Source organism: Vitis riparia, chromosome 15 (genome assembly GCF_004353265.1).
Source record: "Vitis riparia cultivar Riparia Gloire de Montpellier isolate 1030 chromosome 15, EGFV_Vit.rip_1.0, whole genome shotgun sequence".
In the NCBI taxonomy this organism is placed as follows: domain Eukaryota; kingdom Viridiplantae; phylum Streptophyta; class Magnoliopsida; order Vitales; family Vitaceae; genus Vitis; species Vitis riparia.
Genome location: NC_048445.1, coordinates 1,935,050 through 1,947,563, shown reverse-complemented (window position 1 = coordinate 1,947,563; position 12,514 = coordinate 1,935,050). Strand labels below are relative to the sequence as shown.

Genomic DNA, 12,514 nt, shown 5'->3' with positions numbered 1-12,514 from the left:
TATAAAAATTTACAAAATTTGACAATGTTTCAAAAAAAAAATACATACAACGAATACAAAAGAAAAAAAAATAAAGACTATGATATTTGTTTTTTCGTCTACTTAATTCTAAATAGAACTTTAATATTTAATAGTATTAAATATTATGTTGTTTATTTTTATAGTATTTTATTTTTATTAAATATTAAAAAGTAAAAAGAAAAAACAATATATTATTTTTTTATAATTAGCAAAAAGTTTATAATAAGTCATGAAAAAACAAATAACTTAAATTTTGAAAATAATTTGCTTTAAAAAAAAACATTGTCTACGACTTTGTTTGAGAACTGTTTTTAAGAATGGTTTTATATTTAAAAAACGTTTAGCAACCAGAAACTGCTTTCAGTTTTTCTGTTATCAAAAAACATAAAACATGATGTTTTTAAAAAATATTTTTTAATTGTTTTCACTTAATTTTTTAGAGTTGTTTTAAAAAATAATTATATAAACATATATAATGATTAAAAATAAAACTGTGGAGATAAAAACTATTTTTAAAACATATTTAAAAATATTAAAAACAAGTTAAAAAGATTTTAAGTTTCTAAACAGACTTTTATTCTACAAAATATCATAAAATGGTTTAAAAAAATTGTTTTTAAAAACTATTCAGAATTGTTTTAAAAAAAATTACCAAATAAGATCTAATTTGTCCTTATTCCTAAAACAAAGAGAATAATTCTAACTTACATTTATTCCTAAAAAAAGAAAATAATTAGAATATAGTAAGTAAATAAATAAATCTACCAATTTTAAAAATAACTTTTATATAATGCTTTATTATATGTAAAAATGAATGAAAACAACCTAAAAATATGTTTTTTTTATAAACATTGTATTTTTTAGTTATCAAATGTGTTTTCTTATTCTTATTTATCATGAGAAACAGTGATTAGAACCCGTTTAAGAATGATTTAAAAAAACGTATCTATCATTTTTAACACTTAAAAAATTTTATCATTCAAGTGTTATAAAATACTATAAATGTTTTATAAAATCACTACCAAATAAACTCTTGTTGCTTGTTGTTCCTCTTCTTTCTATTTCTCTTGTAATTCTTGTTTCATCCGTTTCCTTTGTCTCCTCTCACCGGTCATCATCCTTTAGATCTTGTTTTCACTAGTGTAAGGGGACCTTATCCCATTCAGTCTCGTGAAGGTTTTCTTTACCATGTCATTTTTGTAGACCATTTCACCAAATACATTTGGTTATGCCCATTGCAAAAGAAATCCAAGATCTTTGATATCTTTCATCGCTTCAGTTTAGGACCACCCTTCAAATGAATAAATAGAACCATTTATCATAGTAAAAGCCCATGTGGAGAAGTTGCTCACAATTACAAACAACTAAAAGCAACAATTCTTCATAGTTTATACATGTTCTTGATGCTGCCCATACCTGGATCATCTACTGTCCATCATCGTTTGGAAGAAGAAACAGTTGTCGATGACTGGATAGGTGGATGAGCTGGTCCTAACCTGAGGTGGGTGTACCACCATAGCTTTACATTTCTGAAATGAAGCTTCAAAATGATGCCCTTTTCCTCACTAGTCAAGAAGTTTGGAGCTCTGAAGCCGAGACAATCTTTTCCTTCCATCTGTAATTAGAGTATACATCACTAGTTTAGTCTTGAGGCTCACCCCATATTCTTCAACCTTCTGTCTTCTTGCCCCAAAATCCTCGGCTAGGCCTTAGGATCTGCTTCAGTAGAGCCATTTTAGGAACATTCCAGTGCTCCACATGCCTGAAAAACCCGAGTCACATCCAGGTGAACCAAAAAAATATCATAATGATCAAGCAAGTATCCAAGTATCTCTGATGGTTACACCTTACCTGCATACTTTCCCAGATTGAGAATCAAAATAATACTCTGTATACCCAGTAGCTGCAGCATCACAGAACATGGCCATAACATATAAGAAACAATGTACAATATTCTGTACATGAGAAAATAAACATACATATCTCAGAACTAGCTACTCCTGTTCCTGCGATTTTCCATAAAAGCAATTCTGATTTGTTCTGTTGGGATAAAGTGCTTGAAAGTAAGACAGTTGAACAGACACAATTGGTTCAATCCATAAAAGCGGTAGAACATACCTGAAAGAATGGGCTTCCAAGGAAATGACAAGACACAGCTAAACCGCCAGTGGCCAATTCCTTTGTCCTGCATCCGGTAAGTAAAGAAAAATCTGTCAAAGAAACAAATCGAAACCCTCTATGGGGAAAACTAAAGAGATTGTATACTACTCTTGTTGGCATGAGTTATGTATTCAAGTTTAGCGAGCTAACCTCAAAGTCTTCCCACTTCATAAGTTTCATATTCGACTTTTGGATGAGAGATCCAAAATTTGTGCAGTTCCTTTTGAATCGGCGAAGCCCTCTGAAAGAACCAGCAGGGTCAGCAAATTCACAATTGTCTTCATAGGCACTGAGTGTCAGATTCCCTATTCATAGAAAAGGAAAAGTTATTGGTCACTCTTCACTACAAAAAACTTGGATATCAGACCAAATTGTTGCTCCCTTAAACTTATCTGTTTTTAAGTCCAGAAAATTTTCTTCCCCAAGAAAATCTACAAACTAGAATAGAAACCTGAAAGTTGCTGCAAAACTGGTAAACAAGTAAAAGAGACCCTCTCGCAAATTTTTATAACTTCGATTCGTATTGGAACACATTGAACTAAATTCTATCATATTTGACCCAAAATACCATTAAATGAAGAGATTCATCACTGGAGACTAATGATCTCCAAGAACAATTCATTCAAATGCACTGTTTGTTTGTAATAATAGGATTAAAACCCAACAAATTAGTGGAAGAAACAGTGACGTAAAAGTGGATTACTGGTATTTAGTATAAAGCCTTCTCATAGCAAAGAATTTAGGACTCATAACTAAGAAGAAAGTGTTTAAGTGATGCCCCTTTTGTTTGGCTGGCAAGAAACTAGTAGAAAGTAAAACAAAAGGAACATTGAAACGTTAGATTTCTATTCTTTGTCCATGCCCCCAAAAGAAACGCACAATTATTTGGCTAAATTCATTTGAGTCTTCATTTTCTTGGAGAACCAAGTGGCATAAGTTTTAGATCAACATTTTTTTCCCTTAATTTTCTCGGTTACCAAACAGCAAGGTTCAACCGTTCGAATTATTGTGAGTGACATTTTTAACTTTTTGGAAGCAAAAGAAAACAGAAACATGAAATTCAGAATTTAAACTTCACATATTTTCCTTCATTTTCTCTGCAACCAAACAAAGGCGAAGGTTAAGCTAGGTATTAGCAAACCTGTGACGAAGTAGGATCTCTGAAAGTCCTCTTTGATGGTTTCCACAAGTGCGGCGCGATCAACGGCTCCCGACCCGTCTCCAGCGAGGTCAATAGCTCTTTCGGGAGCTTCGAGACTCGACGGTGACCGGAAAAATGAAGCGGCAATTCCTAGCAGCTCCGACCCGTACCAAGCAACCTTGAGCAACGCGTTCTCGGGTTCGGATTCTTGAGCAGTTGACGAATTACTTCTTGGATTCTCTCCGTTGCACCGGAACCTGTGGATTTTGTGATAATAATTTGGCCGGAAAAAGTCATTTCGGTGCCGGAAGTTGATGTGGGGAGTCACAGAAGTGAAGGAGAGAAGCGATGTCATTTTAGAGAGAGAACCAAACTTCTGGACAGTGGTGAGGTTCTCTCTCATCAGCAAATTTTCTGTTTGTTTCCTGTGAAAATATCTGCAGTGATAAAACGACACCGTTGCACTAACTCTCCCTGTTGTCTGGGCAACCGGTAGTTTTTTCTTTTTCGGTTCTACTGTTAAAACAGTTGTTTGAGTTTTGAGTTTCTCCGTTTTCCCTTTCGGTTACCAACACGACATATGTGACATCGTGTATATCGGATAGGGAGAAATTTAGGGCATGTTTGGTTGCTGTTTTTGAAAATTGTTCTGAAAAACAGTTTTTGAGAATAGTTTTTAAGAACAGTTTTTGGTGTTTTTTTAAAAAAAATTGTGTTTGGGAACTGAATTTTGAAAAACAGTTTTTGTTTTCAAAAACAAAAAAACATGTTTGGTTGAGTTAATAAAAAAAAAAATTAGAACAAATAAAACAAAAAACACGTTTGAAAGATGTTTTTTTTTTTCTTTTCTAATTAATAAATTATTTTCTTCAAGTAATTTTATATTATAAATTTATAAATATTTTTTTAGATATCTAGTTCATTTAAATTAAAAAAATTATTTATTTTATTAATTTTAAAATAAAAATATTTTTTATATTTTTTAAAAATAAATCAAACATAATAAAATCATTTTTATTAATATTTTTTCATTTAATCTTTAACTTTATTAAAAATTATAGCATATTCTTAAGTTGAGATAAAATTGTTCTCTCAAAATAATGAAATGACATTTTCTCACTCGGGCATCAAGAAGCCCTTTTCTGAAGTTGCCCTCCAGACGAGAGAATCCCTAAAAAGGCCCTATTTTCCTCTGCCACTCTCAATCCTCCCAGGTACTAATCTAATCTTGTTATTTATTTTTATTTTTCTGCAACCCCGTTTGATTCCCAAGAAAATCCATGCCTCCGTTTGATTCCCAAGAAAATCCATGCCCGTTCAATTTCTGGGAAAATTCATCCTCGTTTGATTTCCGAGAAAATCCATGCAAAACCCCAAGGAAAACCAAAAAAATTGCTTTTCTTTTGCTCCCTGTATTTTCTGGATCCGTTTTAGGGGTCTCTTTGCTATTGTGCCATTGGATTTAAATTTCACAAACCCTGAATCAAAACTGAGAAACGGGAAAAATCAAGAAAGAGGCGACGCGACTGTGCTGGAGAAGAGATGAGAACGGGAAGAAAAAAAAACACGGAGAACAGATGGTTTTTTTTTGTTTAATTTTGTTCTGTAAACAGTAAAAAAACGGGGAAAACAACATTTTGTTGTTCTCTAAACAGTGCCATTTTGAGAACACGGGGAACAACAAAAACAAAAACGACTCTCTCAACCAAACGAGTTTTTGGTGTTTTTTGTTTTCAAGAATAGAAAACAGTTCTTGAAAACACTAAACAAACAGGCCCTTAGTAACGCTATATAAGTATGAACTTTTCTTAACCCTATAGACACGTTTTAAAGCTGTGAACCCCTCTAAATCCAAAACGGACAATATCTACACAATTAAGAGTAGATCGTTACAACATACTTTTCCTCTTCTCCGTTTTGGGCCAAAACAAAGGTACCCGTTTTCATTAGACAACATGGTTCCAATTTTTCCTTAAACGGTGACGTTTCCTTCTCTCAGTCAACCTACGAGTTCCTCTGTTTGCATGATTGAATCAACTATTATGAATGAAAATGTCAAAAATTAAGAAAATTATATAAGGTTGAAAGGGTGACTCTTTCATACTTATACTTTGATCCTATATATATCATACCCTCGTTTGAGGATCCAAGTTTTAATGCATTAGGGTTCCAGTGAAGTTAGCACTAGGGTTCCCAAAAAGAGGTGGTTCGGTTCCCATAGAGAGTTTGAAAGGCTAAGCCATGAAAGGTTGGTCGATCATTAAAATAAAAAGATGCATTTGTGAATGGAGCAATTTCATTATCCAATGCAACTATCAGCGGGCAGTAAGCATTCAAGATATGAAACTGACAATAAGAATATTGAGATCATATTCAAATACACATGTACACATGACTTATCCAAATGGTCTTGGTGGCTTCTCCAGAACAGCAGAAAAGAACACCTCTCGATCGTCTTTGTCCAGCTTTGGGACAACTACCCATTTATGCTTCTTGTACCTCAGCATCCTAAAGGCATCCAGATAATCATCCAAATCTTCCTTCAAACAGAAGAAGCTGTCAATCCACAGCAAACCTCCTGGCCTCAAAACCCTGTCCCAATCATACAACACAAATTCCAGAAGCACAAAATCAATCCACCCATCAAGAAATCTTGTTGTGTGGATCAAATCTAGAGTGTTGTCAAAGAAGGGGAGTCGTTGATTTATCGTTAAGTAAAGAGGGACGAGTCCTCTGAGGGCGATCATTTCGCTGAAGGGTGCCCCAAGATTGATGGTTGCAGAGACTACTGTTACATTGAACTCTCTCATCCTTGCTGCAAAAGTCCCGGTTCCTACGCTGAAGTCCAATCCAATTCTGATCTCTCCAGGCTTGATATCAAGCACATCAGGTATAAGAAAGTCTGAAGTCAGATTTGAGCTGGGGTCTAGATTTATGAGCTGAATCCATCTGGGCATTTCATGATGGGAAAGATTGAAGCAATCCGCACACTTGAAGAACCCTTTGCCAGTGGAATTGCTGGCAAGGCAAGTGAAGTTCTTGCATCTGTACTGACTCCATCGGACATTTCGATCATCAGGGAGCTTCCACATGGATTCATTGATGGGGAACGGCTTGCTGAAGAGTTGTGGAGCTCTGGCGAAGCACCTCCTCCTTGGTAATGGATCACACCCATGAACCATTAGCAGCTGAGCTAGTTTCCAGTCATCTTGGCAGATATCCCCAATGTCGTAATCCATGTAATCTTCAAGTTTTTTCTTCATAGAAAAACAGGCATGACCAATACTTGTGAAGGTCCCATTAGCTCCCATGAAGTTCTGCTTCCCCAGTCTATTGGGTTTTATCTTGACATATTTCCGAATCTCTTCTACCAGGAAGTAACTGGAGGGCTCATCAGACTGTAGTTTTGGTTTTAACAGAGGATGGACACCTTTGATTTCTGCACTTTGTTGACATATTCCTTCAGTCACTGGTAGAGATGCTTGTACTGATTCGATATGCCCCAGAATGTCTGCAAGGACAGCACTGAATTTCAACATAGCCGAAGAACAAGGTGATGATGATGATGACGACTCCATTGATAATTCCCTCATCTCTTTCAATTCTTGCTGGATTTTCTGAATGACAGTTTCAACAGTTATTCTCACTTCACTTTGGGTCATGCCTTGGCTCTCGGGATTTATGCTGTTGCTGAAGGTATCAGTAACCATAAGAGATCTTACAGAGTAGAATCTTGACAAAGTCGAACCACAGATGAGAAGAGCAAGGATACCCAATATAAAGATTAGCCCATTAACCCATCTCCGTGTTCTGAACTTTAAGAAAACGCTTGCTCTTGCCATCTCCAGCTTTTGGAGGTTGATAAATCAGAGGTTCTCAGGTATTCTCAGTGAGCAAGAAGGATGGTAACAGTCCTATAACTACTTTAGAAATCCAAGCTATAATTTCAAATAATACAAATATAAAATCAAAGTGCTATAACATACTCAAATCACAGTAACCCAGCAAACAATATTTAACAAGAATCCGAAAAACATTCTAACTGCACAACCAGTTATGAGATTGAGAAGATGGGTAATTAGAGTAAGCGATGCATAAGAGTAAACAGTACCTGAGACTTGAACCTGAAAGCTCTTTCTGGGTAAGAGAGAGGGGTGAGGTTGACTCAGGAGACATTTTAATCGATAAGCAAAGCTGAAGAAAAGGGGCCTTGAGGTTTTTGAGATCAGAGTCCTTGAATTCTATTTTCTATTCATTTCAAGTTTTGATCTCCTAGGGCAGATATCCCCCAGCATTCTACTATAGTTTACTGCAAGCTTGTTCAGTACCTTAAGATAAATGGTCAATGGTTTTCAATTTTTTAATCAACCTAATGCTTCCATGATTTCCATGGATGCTATATAGATGCCAAACATTTTATCAGGAATTAGTACAGAGAACACAAAGTGCTGCACGGTTTTGGGATGTTGTTTTCACGAAATGGGCATCTGATGTTCATGCATCATATTAATTAGTAAGCTGCATCAAAGATAAAGAAATCACAGCAGAAAACAGATCCAGGCCGCTACCTAATGTTTGAATTGGCTTCAATATGTCTTCCTGTTACTTAACAAAGCAGTAATACTCATACTCTATTCAGAAATATAAACAATAAGTTTCAAGCAGATATCCAAGTTCCAGTTGAGCGTAAAATAAACGACCTTCTCACTAGTCTCAAGAAGCAAAAGGTAAAGGTAAGGCACATGTACATGGCAGCTGGCCAACAGTAGACTAGTAAAATTGTTAAGGAAGGTAAGTCAATAAAAAACCAAAGCTATAAGCCTACACCTTAATTTGCATCTAAAACCGAAACACGGAAAGAAGAAAAGCAACCACCCTTTTCTTTGGGTCATTTGCAGTTTCTTGATTACTGAAATGCATCGAGAAAAAAACAAACTCTGTTTTTCTATGTTACTCTTTGAATGGATTCCAATCCGTAAATGCCCTTAATTTTGCGAAAAAATCACGTGGGCTGACGTGGTACTGAGAATCTGTTCGAAGAGAGTATCAGTTTCCTTCTTTAAATTGTTCAGTGTTCCAAATCATGAGGCAAAAATGATCTCATTGGAAATTACCTAACAAGAAGAATATTTATTCATCCAATCTATGTTCTAAATTCCACAAAATTGATCGATAAAATGTAAAAAGCAAGCTAAAATTAATATGGGTTACAAAGTTGGAAACATGGGAGCTGGCTCCAGGACTAGCAATTGAGAAAACTTTCAAGTCTCAAACTCATCTCCAGACTATAAACCGATACAACGGCTAAATCAACTTATAAATTCAATCACCAAAATGAAAAATTCAATGGAAAATGAAAAATTCCAGAGAAGATGAAGGTAGAACATAAGATTTCTGACATATGGCAAACAGAAAAACTGATAGCGATTGGCTGTCAGTTAAAATTCTTCACAAATAATTCAGCAACTTCATTGGAGTTAAATCAATGGGAACAGAGAAACAAAACCAATTCCAACATGACACAGAACAGATCGACATCCTTGGTTTTTTTTTTTTTTTTTTTCACTCTAAACAACTAGAACCGTAATCCAAGCCCTATAAACCTTCCAATATCACCACAACCAAAACCTTTACATTTCAAAACGGCCCAAACCCCAAATCAGAAGAAGTCAAATCGTATTCAGTCACCTCCTCCTTCGATCAGCCGGGTACTGCGACAGCGGAACCAGCTCCGACAGCGGCGTCGAAAGAGGAGTGGGCAGCGGCGAGTTCCGGCAAACAGGGCACGACGCGTTGAGCTTCAACCACGCGTCGACGCAGTAGAGATGGAAGCAGTGGCGGCAGTCCGGCAGCATTCTCAGCATCTCCGAGTCCTTGTACTCGCAGAGACAGATTGAGCAGACTGAATCCAGGTGGGTGTTGGATTTAGAGAAAGGGAACTTCGGGTAGGAGTCGATCACAGCTTGGTCGAGTCCAACGACAACGTTCTGGTCCTCGTCTTCGTCTTCGGCTACGAATATGATGCGGGGTAGGACGATGCCGTCGGAGGAGTTGGCAGCGGAAGCGGGGTTTCGGGAGTGGTGTGGAGAAAGGGGGCGGCGGCGGCAGCAGAGATAGGAGGCAAGAAGGATGGTGGAGAGGAGGACGAGGAAGGCAAAGGCGATGGCGATGGCGTAGCCGAGGCCGAGGTTGGAGAGGTAGGTGGGAGGAGGAGGAGCTGCGGCGGCGGCGGCGGCGGCTGCGGCTGTGGCGGCGGTGGAGGCGTAGGAAGAGGGAGTGATGGGGGTGGTGGACATTGGAAGTGTGGAGAGTGAAGGGCCATTTGGAGAGAGAGGAGAGAGGGAGAGAGAGGGAATAGTGGAGATTTTTTTTGAGGGAGGGAGGTGGGTGGAATCCCCAGCTGCTGCATTTAATTTGAGGGTTGGAAAGGGATATTTGCATTTATTTTGATGCTTCTGTTCATGCATTGGGCCTGGGCCTTATGGTTGGGTTCCGTTGGTTAAATTAGGGTTAACATCCTACTTTTACGGATATTTAGGGCAAAATGTCTAGTAATAAGTCGTTAGCGCTTGATGTACAAACTTAGTTTTCTCTTAATTTCTTTTTTTATTAATAAAAGTAAATTTTAATTTTATATATATATATATTATTTAAGAATTGTCTATGGACTTTGCCTAATTAGTGGATGGTCATTATAGTAATTGCAAACATATTTTGAATCTCATGGTTTAATTTATGACAAAAATAAATTAAATTTAAAATAACTTCTAAATAAAGTTTATTTGAGATCATGAATTATTAATACACCTTAAAATTATAAGTATTTTAATATTATTTTTGAAAAAAATATGTTTTGCAATTTACTGCATTTAAATGTTTTTAATTTTAAGAATTAGTAGGTGTTTAATAAAATTTAATTTTTATTATTGAATAGTTTAAGTTGATTTTTTAAGTTAAATTGTTTTTAAGTTTTAAATTTAAAATTTATTAATTATTTCTTGATAAAATTAATTTAAAATTTATTTTAAATTATCAGACAAACATATTTAGCATCATTAGTTGTAATTAATTTTTATCATCATTAATTTTAATTAATATTTATTTTATTAATCTTAAGCAATAAACTTTTTTATTAAACATTCATATCCAATTGTAGATGTATATATAATAACCTTAAAATATTCACCACAAAAAATGTGTCATAATTTTTAAATATATTTTTATTAGACATGAGCAAATAAGACAATAAAATGTTTGAAATTAAAAATAAATTGACTATTTTGAAATTAAAAATAACCTTAAAATATGCATATTATGTTTCTTAACACCCGTACTTAAAGATACAAACATAATTTAGATTCATATTTAACAAATAAATAAGAGAGATGCAAATTACGGATAAATGACCTGAACTCTAATCTTTCGCCAAACCAAACTCTGATATCACGTTAAACTATCAATTTACCTAAAAACATAATATTATGGGATTAACATTTATTATTTTACTTACTTGGGTAAAGTTTTCTCTTACTTACAAGCATAGCATTAGAGGTCAAAGCCATGAGTGTGAAAGCAACTTGCAAAAGGTCAATGAAGTCGTCTTCTATGAATATCTTAACATCTTTGAATGGCCCCAAAAACAATAAAAATAAATTATTTCTCCCAATATAAAATTATTTTTTCCCACCAAAATTCACACGCATCATGATCTTTTTAAGCGAGTTTAGTCAATGAATCTCCCTTAATTATTCCAAAGGACTTGATGTTAACCCCCATAAACTAGAAAATAGTTAAGAGCAATAAACTCATGAAAGCAACCTCAAATATTAAAAAATAAAAGTGTGTGGTCCAAGATACCTATCACATGATCATGTTCTATAGATTAATTTATCACTTTTTCTTCAATAAAACAATTAAATAAAATAATTCATCAACTCAATTGAAGTGTTTTTTCTTGTAATGATTTAGTTTTTAATAAAATTTTAAAAATTGATTTAAAAAATGTGAAATATGGGTCGAAGTGATTATTACAATAATTTTAATATTTGTAAATATTTTTCTTATAAATTAAAATCGATCATTTATAAAAATGCGATTAAAGGATGTTTTTATTAGTCCCCTTCTATATCTTGCTTCTATAATATATTTGTCCGAGTGGATCGACAATCGAAATGATAAAGGAATGCGCAGAAAACACATCTATAAAAGTTTCGTATGAGAATTCAGAAAGAAATTATCCAATTGATGAAGATATACAATGAGGATCCTATCCATATGATTATATACTTTTCGACAAATATAATCTATTTTCTATTAAATGTATGTTCAAATTTTTTAGAATCAATAACTAAAAAGTATATTGTAAATCTTATTTATGCAAAACTTCTTTTTGGAATTTTCTTTAAAAGTTTCATTTAATTACACTCCAATACTGAGCTATAAATACCTTTTTTCCAAAGTTTACGGTAGACACAAGGCAATTAGGAATACAGTCATAATAGGTAAAAAAAAATGTAAAAAATACGAAAAAAAAAAATGGGCTAATATTAATATAGACAATCTAATTAAAATCCCGGATATGATAACGAAAATAGACTAGTATTACAAAGAAAGTGATTAGAATCCTTAAAACAATACCTCTTTGAGGTTATAGAATGTTCCCAAACAAAGTGTGAACAAATTGTTGGAAAAAAATTTATTGGAGAAGATAGTTGGAAGCTTGAAAGTAATGGGTCATGAGCCATTATTAATTTTAGGCCACACACCTCAATTGCGAGTGTCACATTGCTTTGTCTTCATTACAAAATAGAAGACTTATAAACAAAAGCTATTTATTCCTTACAATGACGTGTAAAGATGACAAACACAGTCTCTAATATTTTGTTGGCTTAGGTGTCTCTTTGATTTTGAAGAATGGATTTGTTTGATTATTTATTTATTTATTTTTAATTTTTCTTTCCTTTTGGCCTAACATTTCCGGCATTGACTGACAAGGACATATGTAGGATAAATTCCACAAAATTGACCAATTGAGCTTTGAAGTAGTGAGATAATAGTTGATGAAAAAGCATTACCCAAATGCTCATGTTCTCTAATAAAATGATGGCTTTTTTACCACTAAGGACTAATCTCAAGATACAAGGACTTCTTCACTTTTGACTCACTTAGCATGTATTGCATAGGAAAAGGAAA

At 34.4% G+C, this 12,514-nt stretch overlaps 3 protein-coding genes across 4 annotated transcripts; all 3 read right to left on the bottom strand.

The window, feature by feature from the left end:
- Positions 1-1,313: 1,313 nt before the first annotated feature.
- LOC117931674 lies at positions 1,314-3,772 on the bottom strand. Of its 2 annotated transcripts, XM_034852680.1 has the most exons (5): positions 3,323-3,754; positions 2,332-2,486; positions 2,140-2,206; positions 1,873-1,924; positions 1,314-1,783 (listed from the first exon to the last, which is right to left on the bottom strand). In XM_034852680.1, the coding sequence occupies exons 1-5, from the start codon at positions 3,723-3,725 to the stop codon at positions 1,690-1,692; spliced, it is 771 nt and encodes a 256-aa protein (XP_034708571.1). In that variant the 5' UTR covers positions 3,726-3,754; the 3' UTR covers positions 1,314-1,689. The 2 variants fall into 2 exon arrangements, with proteins under 2 accessions (XP_034708571.1, XP_034708573.1); XM_034852682.1 differs by lacking the exons at positions 1,314-1,783; positions 1,873-1,924 and adding an exon at positions 1,931-2,027 and having other exon boundaries at positions 3,323-3,772.
- A 1,861-nt stretch (positions 3,773-5,633) lies between these two features.
- LOC117931609 lies at positions 5,634-8,607 on the bottom strand. Its single transcript, XM_034852594.1, has one exon. The coding sequence runs from the start codon at positions 7,162-7,164 to the stop codon at positions 5,719-5,721; it is 1,446 nt and encodes a 481-aa protein (XP_034708485.1). The 5' UTR covers positions 7,165-8,607; the 3' UTR covers positions 5,634-5,718.
- A 159-nt stretch (positions 8,608-8,766) lies between these two features.
- LOC117931610 (RING-H2 finger protein ATL68-like) lies at positions 8,767-9,709 on the bottom strand. Its single transcript, XM_034852595.1, has one exon. It carries the CDS (start codon positions 9,616-9,618, stop codon positions 9,007-9,009), a length of 612 nt encoding a protein of 203 aa, XP_034708486.1. The 5' UTR covers positions 9,619-9,709; the 3' UTR covers positions 8,767-9,006.
- Positions 9,710-12,514: the final 2,805 nt, after the last annotated feature.